The sequence below is a fragment of the Cupressus sempervirens genome, chromosome 2 (assembly GCF_028749045.1).
Source record: "Cupressus sempervirens isolate cs-2001-9-10 chromosome 2, ASM2874904v1, whole genome shotgun sequence".
NCBI classification, from domain to species: Eukaryota; Viridiplantae; Streptophyta; class Pinopsida; order Cupressales; family Cupressaceae; genus Cupressus; species Cupressus sempervirens.
This window is the reverse complement of record NC_143119.1, coordinates 178356064-178369580: the sequence shown is the minus strand read 5'-3', so window position 1 is coordinate 178369580 and position 13517 is coordinate 178356064. Positions and strand designations below refer to the sequence as shown.

Below are 13517 nucleotides of genomic sequence, written 5' to 3'. Positions count from 1 at the left end.
TATAAAAATTAAAATGAAAGTTATAAAATTTAAATAGAAATTATTTTAAAAGTAAATTGGAGTTATAAGCTTGCATGGGAATTAACATGTGTCAACAACACGGGGGTTAGTGCATCAATTAAGCACAAGGTGTCTACAACTCTATGACTTATCAAAAAGGTTGGAAAAGACCAATGCTTAGTTGGTGACACCTTCCAGCTGTTTCAAGAAGCATTCCAAAGGTTTCTTGAGAGCTCTTTGTATTCAGGCATTCATAGAAGCTTAGATATAGCGTGGAGAGCAATTGGGAAATGGAAGCTACAAGCTACAAGCTTAAAATGGAAGCTTCAAAGCTTACATGCATTGAAGAAGTTCATATATTTTCTACATGCTTCTATGCTTCTTCGAGCACTTCTAGTTTCTTGGAGGATTCGGTTGGCTTGGATCTTGGAGGAATTGCGAATGGTGGAGAAGGAAGGGATTTTCTATGGACTTCTGAGGCATGACAGATTAGCATCAGTGTCCAGGTGCACTCGTGATATTCGCATATTCTCTTTGCACTATTTATTTTTCTGTCTTCATCATGTTTGTTATATGTGTCTGAATACTCTTTGTAATTAAATCTACAAAAAAATTGGAATCTAGATATGTATGGTTGCAAAGAAAACAATAGAAAAATCTTAGATCCAATTAAGGAAGAAATTAGATCTAAACGGGTTTGGGTTTGAATTAGAATTAAATTGGAATAGATTTGAAAATGGATTCAAGATTTATGGCCAAATCCATTAGTGAAATTATTGGATAAATTTAGAGAACAATTACATTTTAAGAGGAAATTCTTAATTCACCACAAATTGTCCTGTCGCTGCCCCTTGGATAGACCCGAACTCAGTCATTCATAACTTTTTATCGTGATCAAATTTATTCGATCGCTCCACTCAGAATTGGTGCAACTTGGCCCTCTCCAACATATTTAAATTTCAGCCCAATTCAACAGTTCATTACGGAGATATGGCCATCGTACTGAAACTGTTTTATTCAAAGATAGATATTTCTCCATTTTTCATAACCAAAAGTTCTTTATGCTTAAACTTCACAAAAAAAAAATATCAAAGCATGGAATGAATTAAAGATATTATTGCAATCTTCATTTATTAAAAGCTTATCAATATGCATTAGTTTTATATGGTTTATTATCTAATCTAATTAAATCAAATTTAATTAAGATTAGTTAATAGTCGAAGAAGTGTAATTAATTATTAGTCAATCTAAGTAAATGGATTTTTAAATGAGAGAAAATTAAAAGAAAAGAGATTTTAATATAGTTTATATAGTGGACTTTTTATAATGTATATTGAATACTATTTAATATATATTAAACAATTTTGGAGTTGTTTAATGAAGATGATAATGTTAAGAATTTGGAGATTATTCATGTTAAAATCTACAATGAGTCTTAATGGTTTATGATAGGGATCTTTATATAGACAAAATATTATTAGAACAATTAGAAAATGGAGTCTAATGGTTGATTTTAATATTGATTAAATAATTGTAAGATGATAATTTATATTATGTTGATTTAAAATTTAGAAACTCTAAATGATATTGGATTAAAATTGAATTGTTATGTTAATACGTTTGAATACCTTATGGTGTTAAGAGTTAGTCAAATATTAACTAATGGGATTTATGAAAATAATAATTTGATGAGTTTATTATTTATTAATGTTTGTTGGGTCTAACAAACTATTAATAAATAATGGTTTAAATAATTATCAATAAATTTGATTAGAGTTAATCTAGAGGAGATTATTTAATGATTAAAGTTTTTTTAAAAAGATATTAGTTTTAGATTTGAAGTATGATTGATTTTTAATCAATTCACATTCATTGAGTTGTCAATATAATTATATTATGCGATTGAGATTTATCTTGAAATGACTATCATTAATACGAATTAATTAAGGAAACATTAGTATTCATAAAGAATGATGAATGTGATCTATTAATAAGATTTCTAATATAGTTTGTCATTAAATATTAGCAAGTTATTATTATTGAACTATGAACATGAATATTTGTGTATGGCTGACTTTTAGTTATTAGTCAACTAATATTCATTGGGTTGATGGTTTGGTTGTGAAATTATTAATATGATCATTTGAATATTGAATTATAGTTGACTTTTAACTTATAGAATTCTAGTTAGTTAGTTAGTCAACTGATATTAATTAGAGCGTTGCTATGGTTATGCAATTATTAATTAAATCAATTAATGAGAGCTAATTAGATTCAATTAATATTTAAGTTATGTAATAGAGATTTAATTGATATAATTCTTTTAACGAGATTGTAGATTATCTATATCGAAGTTGATAAGTCTTATGACTTGAATTATGACTTTAGATATTATATGGTTGTCAATAATGATAACGATTAAATTAAAAGACTCAAACTGTAGTAATACTTAATTAAGTTTCTAATTGAGAACTATTAGAATGTTGAAAGGTCATGGATTGTGCACCTATGAGAATTGATTCATTTAATTGACCAATTTAATAAAGTTATGATCTCTTATTCGAAGAATGATAATTGGTCCTCTTATAATATAACGAATAATGACCCTAGAAAAGTTGAAAGTTTATTCAATTAGTCATATGGATCTTAGCAAATAAAGCAAATGATTTAATGAGTAAATATTTATCCTTAAGTTATTCTTAGAATGTAATTCTTAATAATGGAAGGATAATGCTATCGGGGTACAAATGGGTTGACTTGTAGGTCAAATGATGAAACTTAAGACACTTGAAAATATGCTTGCAAACAAAAAACTGGAAACCTCTACACTTGATTCAACTATGTAAGATAGCAAAACCAAAACATGTGTCTGCATTGTGTATTCTATATGCTTCTTGTTTTGGGTTTTGGGTTGACTAATGTTGACCAGTCCTAGGTTGTTACCAGAGGCTCGGGGGTTATGAGATATGATGGCATGCTGATCTTATTTGGTCTCGATTTTTATAAGCCCAACCATGGTAATGTGATTGTATGCTCTATGAAATGTTTGTATTTGTTCATCAGTCTTCATGTGTCAAGCTGAGATGTATGTGTATGAAATACCTGAGCTAATCATTTTTGAGTCATCGATCAGTTATCCTTGGATTATTTTCTAGTTGTCATGATGGGATTAAAATGTGGATTTATTTTTTGATGATGTCATGTTGTGACATGTTTGACTCAACCATTTTGGAGTCTTCGATCAGTATAATTTTGAGATATTCTTGGTTGCTTATTGAGAACCAATGGATATTGTGATTTATTTTGAGATATATTTTGATTATTGAGAACCAATGGATACTTATGATTAACAGTGATGCCTTTAGTTGCCAATAGAGAACTGTTGTGGTCATGATTTTTTATGGATGCTTTTCGAATGCTCATGGAGATTTGATGATTCTTATCTTGGAGGTTTGATGATTTTTTATTATGGATATTTGATGCTTTTATGCATATTTGATAATTTTATTATGGATTATCTTTTGTGATTTTGAAATTTATGATTCCATGAGCTTAGGGTAGGTAATCTATTTGTAGTGTCGAGAAGTGGCTTGCAATGGGGGTCGGGGCCCTAAGTGGCTGCCAGGGTAACTCATTGTAAGTTGGGTTAATAAGTGATAACATTTACACACTAAATGGGGATTAAATGAACCTAAAAAGATAATTGTTTTGATGTTCTCGCCCATGCCTTGAGTGCTTGTACAGGCTAGGATGGGAGTAGTGAGAACGCATGGTTATGACCGTGCATTCCGTAGTATGCCTCATCAATATGAGAGGATACTAGTGGCCGCATGAGATCAGTATGGACCCACAAAGTTTAGCTAACTACCAGGGTAACTTGTACGTGATAAATGCGATGACACTTTTTCGCTTGCAGAGTAGGTTTCCTACATGTCATTGTGTGCCTTTGGGATTAGATGTCAGTTTTGTGATTGAAATCTTTGAGTTAGTATACTTTTAGGATTCTTAGACTATAGAGATTTGTGCTATGTGTTAAGGATAGCCTGTTTGGGACTTGAGATTATCTCCTCAGCATGGTGGGAGTGGACCACTTAGGTACCACGCGGTCGGGTGGTAGTATATTTTCCACTCTTATCATTTGAGATTCATAGAGACATCATGGCTGATGCGTCCTTCGTGATGGTGGATATGTATCCTTTCATTGATGATTAGCATATGTTAGATGATGTTATCTTATGCTTATATTTGCATGTTAGATTACTTTCTACATATGATGTTGTATATGTTAGGAGTGACATTCCTACTATGTTAATACCGATGATCTCTTTGGTGATTTGGAATGTTACGCACGGAGGGATGGCTAGGATCCACGATGGTCTAATGATGCTATTAACGGTTGGGAGGAACCGTGCACTTAGTTTATTTTGTTTGATCTTTATGATGGATGTATATGTCTTCTATGATGATGTATCATGTGATTATCTCTACTTTGATGTATCATGGATTGGAATAGGATGATGTACCTTATTTCACATATGTATATTCTTTTAAGCTTTCATACCCTGTGACATGTACAGTGGATGATTGAGCATTTGGAAATGTAATGTATGAACATTGGACTTATCAGTATTATTCATGTGGATGTTGTACTAGATGGATTCATGTATGTTAGTTAGTTTAGATGTAACTCAACGTTAAGGGATTCTTAAAGAATGAAATCGGTTATGTATGTTATGTTCACTTTTAGATGGACATTGCTATTGCTTCCGTTATTATGTACAAGTTATATGTGGTATTTACTTTCATATTATAATAAAAAAAAATGTTACCAAACTTAGTGAAATTCTAGGTTAATTCTTTGGATCCCTTGGCGGGGCATTACACTTGCAGCACAGATGGGATGGCAAATCTATCAAATGGATGTCAAGACAGCATTCCTCAATGGTGAGTTGAAGGAGGAGGTATACATAGAACAACCAGAAGGCTTTGTAGCACACAACAAAGAGACTCATGTGTGCAAATTGAAGAAAGCATTGTACGGACTCAAGCAGGCTCCTAGAGCGTGGTATGAGTGCATTGATACATACTTGTAGAAAATGGGCTTTGTGAAGAGTGAAGCAGATGCTAACCTCTACTACTTGATGGTTAGGGGTGAGATTCTCATTCTTGTTCTTTATGTGGACGATCTATTTCTTACAGGTTCACTAGGGCTCATAGTGGATTGCAAGAGGAACCTTGCAGAAGAGTTTGAGATGAAGGATTTAGGACTTATGCACTACTTTCTAGGCATGGAAGTGTGGTAGACAGATTGGGAGATTTTCCTTGGTCAAGGGAAATATTGCATTGAAATCTTGAAGAAATTCGAGATGGAGGATTGCAAAGCCATGTCTACACCCATGATCACGAATTGGAGGGAGGTAGATACATCTAAGGAGAAAGATGTAGATCCCACTTTATATAGATAGTTGATTAGTTCACTTATGTATTTGGTCAACACTAGACCAGATATAGCATTTGCAGTTAACTCTCTTAGTCAGTTCATGGTTGAACCAAAGAGAATGCATTGGATAGCGTCTAAGCATGTGCTACGTTACTTGCGTGGTACAGTTGAGTATGAGATCAGATATGTTCGAGGTGAAGATATCAGGTTGATAGGCTATATTGATGCAGATTGGGCAGAAAGTACAATAGACAAAAGGAGCACTTCAGGGTGTTGTTTCAGCTTGGGATCAGGAGTTGTATCTTGGTTCAGTAGGACGCAGAAGTCTATGGCTCTAAGTTCAGCAGAAGCAGAATACATAGCAGCTAGCATGGCGACATGTGAAGCTATATGGCTTTGGAAGTTGTTAGTAGCCTTGTTTAGTCAGAAGGTTGAGACTACTGTGATACATTGTGACAATCAGAGTTGCATCAAGTTGTCTGAGAATCCAGTGTTTCATGATAGGTCTAAACATATAGATATCAGATATCACTTCATCAGAGATTGTGTACAAAGGAAATTTGTTCAACTACAGTACATACCTACAGAGGAGCAGGTAGCAGACATTCTGACGAAGGCTTTAGGAAAGGCCAAATTTATCTTTTTCAAAGATAAGTTGGGTGTCATGCAAAATAGCTTCCTCGCTAAGAGGGAGTGTTAATTATTGTTAGTTGGACAGCTGTTATTTCTGACCCGAAAATAGCAGTAGTATTTATGGGTAGCTTGGACAGCTGTTCGTCCTTATCTATGAATAGCAGTAGTATTTATGGGTGGTTTGGACAACTGTTTGTCCACTTGCCAAGAATTAGTAAATGATTATTATTTACTAATTTTAGAGATTCCCTTTTGGACACCTTGCAACCAATTCTATTATTGGTTGTCGAGTTGTCTTAATCTCAATCGTTGGTTTGATTTAATCTTGGTCATTGATTTACGAACAGGAGTAGTATAAAAAGGGGTCATTGGGTCATTTGGATAACAAGCTTTGGAGAAACGTTTGCAGAGTTAGCAAACAGTCTTACAGTGTTAGCAAGGGCGCAGTGTTAGCATGGAGATAGCAGTGGGGAATATCAACGGGAGAAATTAGGAGGTTGTCGGAGTTCTACCAGTGAGAGGCAAGGAATTTTGTATCTCTTGATTTGCTGAAGTTTAATATAATTCCTCATCTGTAGAACTGGTTTTCCTTTAGGGGTTTTTCCAAGGAAAATTTGTCCTAAAATATTGTGTTCATTGTGTTGCGCATTTCTTTCCATATTTTATAAGTGAAGTTGCAGTTGTGTTATTTTTTGATATTAGCTGAGAATTTATTTTCAGCAGTTTAATAATCGTTTATGATAGGAGATTAATAATCAGTGACTGCAATAGTTGATTTTTCACACCACATCCACTCTGCCACAGACCGAAAGGATAGTGGATCTCTGTGATGCCACATTTTGTATTGTTGCTACAAGATACCGAACAAGGGAGTAAAAGGATATAGATCAGAATGAAGGTATAGAGGAGATTAAAGCCAGACATTGGGTGATTGTATTGAAGTAAAATGGACAAGAAGTGCAACCTTTGGCATTGGTCATATATTTGCGTGAATTCAAGCAGCATTTGAATGATCCGATTATCTACTCAACAATTGTCAGAGTTACTCGGTCAATACGCCTCGGGATACAATATTCAAGATACGTAGGACATTTTGTATGTAGGAGTTAAAGATGATCAGGACATCGTAAATGGGTTCGAATTGTAGCTATCAAAGAGCCCACACCCCTTTAATAATCTATTCCTTTTGGGGATTGAAGGTCGCACTTATATGTGGAATCACAGTGTTTAGCACTTTGAGCTGTAAACTAAATCTATGATATGCATTGCCATGACATCTAAGTTGTTTCTAATAGCTACAGTAGTTGAATTGCGTTTCAACGCACAAATCCATTTGTGTTATAGAATTCACACATTTGATGTATATTATTAAGTCAATAACTATTTTTTTTCCCCCTTTTTAAAATCTTTTCGTTTTAAATGATAGATAAGATAGAAAAAAGAATAATTAAGAATAATTTATAATTTATTGAAAATGTAGATAAAATTGAAATGTTGTTCAAATATGAAAATTAAATGTAAAAATAAGAATAAATTACAAGAATTTATATATATAAAAGTTAGTTAATTAATAATGATTGATATTAATTTATCTTTTATGCAATAGTATTTAACAATAAATTGAAGTTAAAATATTACGCATAGTTATAGGATAAAATTTAAATTTACTTAAGCTTAATGAGTTGTCAAAAGATATAGAGTACAGAGTTATGATTATTGGAGGGTTAAATGGATAAGAATTATCAGACAATCTATTAATCATCAATTTGACAATAAATAGTAATTCTCAAAGGACAGCAATTGGGAGTGATAGCTCATTTCAAGTGAAGGCTTATTACTTCTTCAAGAAATAGAGATAAAAATAGAAATTAAAGGAAAAATAATTGTATTAACATAACTATTAAATAAATAGTCAATCGCATAAAGGAAATATGCATTCAAGCTATCATTTAGAAATAGATCATTATGTGATTTAAAAGTACATGTTGAAATTTTATTTTCAAGAGTAAAAATTGTGTGATTTTCTAGCTTTATAAATTACCAACATGTTGCTATCTCACCTTTATTAATTTTATTCTTAAAACATAACTAAGATAATATAATTTAATGTATGGTGAGATAGAACTTGTTATATTCTAAATTTTTGAAACACTTACTCATAAGACTTTCCTTTAATGTATATAATGAATTTCAGATTTGACTTAAATATTAAGAAGATAAATTGTTTTATTTCTTATAATTTTAAAAATAATTCTTTATAATCTAAAGATCTTTTATGATTAGTGTATAATGTTTCAACATAAAATTGTCTTGCATCATAAATGCTTCAGTAGGGGAAAGAAGTCAATTGTCCCCCAATTACTTCCCAAAATACCCTAATACCTACACACAAACATGCCAAAACACATCACCATAAACACCAATAGTTGTTCTTTTTTTTTTCTTTCTTTTCTTTTTAGTTTTTTGATTGCTAATTGATCCATTTGTCCAAAAAGTACGATAATGATTATTGGAGGGTCTTAGTGGCAAGTATTGGGCAAATGTTTTAAAATGACACTTTTAGACCACCTTGCACCCTACAAGGTCTAGAAAGAGCTTCGTAAATGTTGGAAAGTTGAAAGGCTATTTTTATGCTCTTCACTCACCTATAGAGGTTCATCGAAAAAGTTGGCAAATTTCAACATATAGATTAAGAACAGTAGGTGCACGAAGTTAACCTGCATGGCTATTGAATCGTTTCACCTATATGAAATCTACAATTGTTCGGTGGCTTGCTAATTTGTACACATAGCTTACATTTTGTTAATAGAATGTGTTCAGTCCTCGTAACTTTTTCGTTCACCATAATTCAATACAAAAAAGCACAAAATTACTTCACATCACAAGGTTGTGAATGGATCAATAGCAACTCCAATGCCTAGTATTAATGCTCAATAGGCATTTCGTAATTTTGTACAAGTTAACCCATTTTTTTTACCTTTGGAGACTCCAAGAAAACCTCCACTACAATATTGTGTGATGCCACATGAGTGTAGAAAATAACACATGAGAAGAAGAGGGCAGAATAAAGAAACACAAAAGAAGAATAAAGAAACATAAAAAACAGAGCACTACAAGAATTTTACACAAACAAAATTTTTTTATTCATATTTTTGGTCTTTTACATTCTTGTAGGTTGCTCTAAACTGATTACAATAAACCATTTTTATAAAAGTTGTTGTAGATTTTTCCTATTTTATATTCCATATATTTATATGGATTATTTTATGCATTCAAATGCATTATTTCAACAAGAGTTAAACTAAGTGTTCACAAATTACAAAAATATAAACTCATCTTTAATTAAAATATTCCTTCTCTGCATGATGAGGATAACTGTAAAAAGAAACTATGCGGAACTCTGAAATCGAGCATCAGATATCTCAACAATAAGTGCAAATTCCTATCCTGTACCATGTTAGCAATGCACTCCATAAAGGCTATTGGTAATTGTTTACGCTTCCTCCATAAATATGTACGGCGTACATCAGACGCTGGAAAATGAATATAATAATCTACTCTAAAGTCAATAGTAAATACATGACTGAATGGAGTTCTACACCGTAGAAGAAAATTCTTCGCCTTGAAACGCAGGGGCCGAGTTGAAAGGGAGGGGAGGATTGCTGACATCATCATCGTTTCCTTCCAACATTTGAACGACTCTGCTCATGTTCGGTCTATCCTGTGAGTTGTATTGAATGCACCACAATCCTACTTTGGCCAGTCTCACTGCTTTCTCCATCTCTTCACATTTTGTTTCACCATTTCTTCTCAACCCCCTCTCTAACTCCCCCTTCTCCATCATCTTGAATGCCCACTCTGGAAAATACAGCTGACTCGACCGGCTTACCTGCAACTCAATGTTCTTCCTTCCTCCAGCCATCTCCAATAACACCATACCAAAGCTGTAAACATCTGATTTGTCTGTCACGGATCCCAAATTTCTATTCCATATCTCTGGAGCAGCATATCCCGGCGTTCCTCTCGCGGCTGTCATTGATATGTGATCATCTCCCCTGCCATACAATTTTGCCAGACCAAAATCAGCTATTTTGGGGGTGAAATCCTTATCTAATAATATATTGTGGGGCTTTATGTCAAAATGGATTATACGCCGCTGACAATCTTGGTGCAGATATGCGATCCCGCGGGCGGTGCCCAAAGCAATTGAATAGAGCTCTTCTCCATTCAGAATTCTTTCTTTCTTATCTCCTGCAAATATGAACTTCTCCAGAGATCCATTCACCATGTACTCATATACCAGCGCGCTTCTAAATCCATCAAAACAATATCCCATCAGTCGAACCAGATGGACATGGTGGATCCTTCCAATGGTTGCAACTTCGTTTATAAACTGAGTCTCGCTGTGTCTTGACTGATCCAGAATTTTGACAGCCACCAGACTACCTCGAGGAAGTCTACCTTTATAAACGACACCGAAACCTCCTTCCCCCAATTTATCTGCGAAGTTGTTGGTGATTTTCTTCAGCTGAGAATAGGAATATCTGGTGGGCATTTCATGGGCATAATCATCAAGGAATCGCTCCACTGTCGTAAGAGAAGGTTCCATTGCCATCATCCGAAGCTGGGATTCTTTAGCGGCCGACGATCTCTTGCGACAAAAACCCACAAACAATACCGTAGCTGTTAATAAAGCAAAGCCTCCAATGGCTGCACCTGAAATTACATAGAGGGTTTGGGATCTCAGACACATAATCTACAGGGAAATATAGATTAAAGGCAACGGAAGTTATCTATAATTCCAAAATCTGAAAAAATGAAGCAAAATGTATCAGAAGGAAATGGGGCATACCTAAAGTAATAGCCTTCTTGCTCGATTTTTCTGCAACCAGTCAATCTCAATAATGTGAGAACTATGTAATGGAATAACAAGGGTAAAAACAAGCTGCTTCAGTTTGGAGAGAAATATAATAATATTTCGTAATTTAATTGAGAAACAGAGCTACAAGTCTTACCAGTGGAGGCAGTGGAGCATTGTGAATAGGACATAGCATCGCAGTAGCAGAAAGACGAATTTGTGAGATGAGTGCAATTTATGTGATCTGTCTCGCAGTGCGGACACTCTTTGCTTGCACTCCATTCTATATTGATCCCTTCGTCAATAATATGAGACAGAGACTTTCCCGAATCCAACTCGGTTTTATTCATTGCAATTTTGAAATCTGATTTACAAGAGCTACTCAAGTCTGGAAGACTGCCATTAAAGTATTGATGTTCATTACACATCAAATCGGACAATACTGATCCATTCGACCCATCCGTACCATTGCATGATTTCGCCAGTGTCACATTTGCGTAATCTCCTAAAATATGGAAATGTTTGGCACTCCAGAACTGATCGTAGACACTCTCTGAGAAATCGCATGCATCTTTCTCAAATTGCTTATATAATATCACAATATTCCATGAGTAAGGATTAATTGAGGAGTAATTGTGAGGCTCCAGTAAGTAGTATTGGTAGTCCCCAATGGTAATTAAAGGCTTCTCCGCTGCATTATCACATACTAGCTGAAGCACAGGGTCACCGCAGCCGGTGCCATATGTTCCAAAGGGAAAATCCAGAGTGTAATCCCCACAGCTGAAAACCTCACAGACTCCATTACAGGAAAAGGCCAAACATGATAATGAAATTCCGAGGAAAAAGAGGAAGCGGTGGAGTTGGAGAAGAGTGAGAACCGTGTGAAGTGGTGCCATATTGATGCAATGGAAGTGAAAGAAGGGAAGCTGGAAGCAATGTGAGAAGCAGGGGAACGTCCAAATGCATAGAAGAGTAAAGAAAGAGAAAACAGAGACGAGGACAACATGTGAAGGTCTCTCTGCGGTTTCGTCAAGGACACGTGATCGAAGAAAGGACGCGGATTGGGTAGAGTTTAATTTCCCAGCTCTTTCCCCATTGACGTTTCGAACACGCCAAAACACGTTGATTTTGGGCCTTGTCGGACGCCACTGCCGGCGTTGGAAATATTGTGCGAGCGGATTCAAACAAAAATATATTGATTTAAAAGTTCGCCTGTCCTGTGCATCCTTTTTGTACTAATTACAGTTGGATTTTGTGTCAATTTCCCGAGGTGTAAACAAATAGACATCATCCTTCCCAGGAAATAAAATCAAAGGAAAACTTAGTCATCGGGAGTACAAAATGGTTTTAGATACAACTGATGATTAAGGACAGATTTATTACAGACCCATTTGCAGAATGATTTAGTGTCTCATCAAACTTTCCAGCTAGCAAACTACGTCAACGAGGTGAAAGTCGGTCCAAAGTGTTTTTGGATTGAAGTAAATATGATATGACTGGATATAGTTGGCCGTAAGCTTTTGCTAATAGAAAATACAATTATGTTTAGTTTAGTTAGTTCCAGTATATTTAGAAAATTCAATGAACTTGCTGTTGGGTCATCAGTATATTTAGTTTAGTTAGTTCCATGAACATGAACTTGCTGTTAGGTCATTGGTACCAACTCGGAACTACATGAACATAATGAATGTGGGTTATTCACTATGGCCTCTGCCGTTACTAAGATTGGTAATTGAGGAGAAGCTTTTGACTTGTTGGTACCATATGTTTGTTTTGACTTGTTGGTACAAAATCAACGTGTTTTGGCGTGTTCGAAACGTCTTTGAAAGGGTTATAGATCAATTTTAGAAAGTGTTCCATTATTGTTAAAGGAGTATTATGTATTATGTAACGAATATATTTATATTTAGGCTATTGGCAACATATAGACATGTACTTGTAAAGATGAGAAGTCAAGTACGCGTTCTTGCATTTAATATTTAATATTTGTAACAACATACTTTCAAAAACACCACAACAACATTTAGAGGACAATATTGTTTAATATATACATTATTTTTTGTTTAATATGCAACTCTCTTATACAAGTATTTATTTTTATATAGAGATTAAATCTTCAAAATATTCTAATTTATAAAAAGATTGTAATGTAGGAAAATAAATTTAGATTATTTTTAATAGAACTAGAATGTAATAATTGTAAGATAATTACATTGATAAATGCTACAAAACAAATTGATATCTATTGAATGCTACAAAACTAACAAAGGTGATCTTTTTATTTTTCAATATTATTAATCAATTTTTTGTTCTTTTGGTTGTCGATTAGTCTATTTGTACACCACTATTGAGAGATTTCATAAAAGACTACTAGAATATTTGCCAAAGTACTAACATTTTTTAGGGATAAATATTGGTGCAAGAACATAACATGTATTAGACAATACTTTTGAAATGCAGAAAGATTCATAAATACCCAAAAGCCAAAACCTTAGCTTTAAGATCTTAACTCATCTATTGAGATACACTAAAAGTATCAATGAAATATGACTTACAATTCAGGAGTTCTATGTGCACGAAGTTAGC

At 34.0% G+C, this 13517-nt stretch overlaps 1 protein-coding gene across 1 annotated transcript; it reads right to left on the bottom strand.

The window, feature by feature from the left end:
* Nucleotides 1-9389: 9389 nt before the first annotated feature.
* LOC149571652 (rust resistance kinase Lr10-like) lies at nt 9390-12030 on the bottom strand. The gene is made up of 3 exons (XM_089813096.1): nt 11089-12030; nt 10926-10955; nt 9390-10789 (listed from the first exon to the last, which is right to left on the bottom strand). Exons 1-3 carry the CDS (start codon nt 11825-11827, stop codon nt 9669-9671), a joined length of 1890 nt encoding a protein of 629 aa, XP_089669222.1. The 5' UTR covers nt 11828-12030; the 3' UTR covers nt 9390-9668.
* Between the last annotated feature and the right edge of the window lie 1487 nt (nt 12031-13517).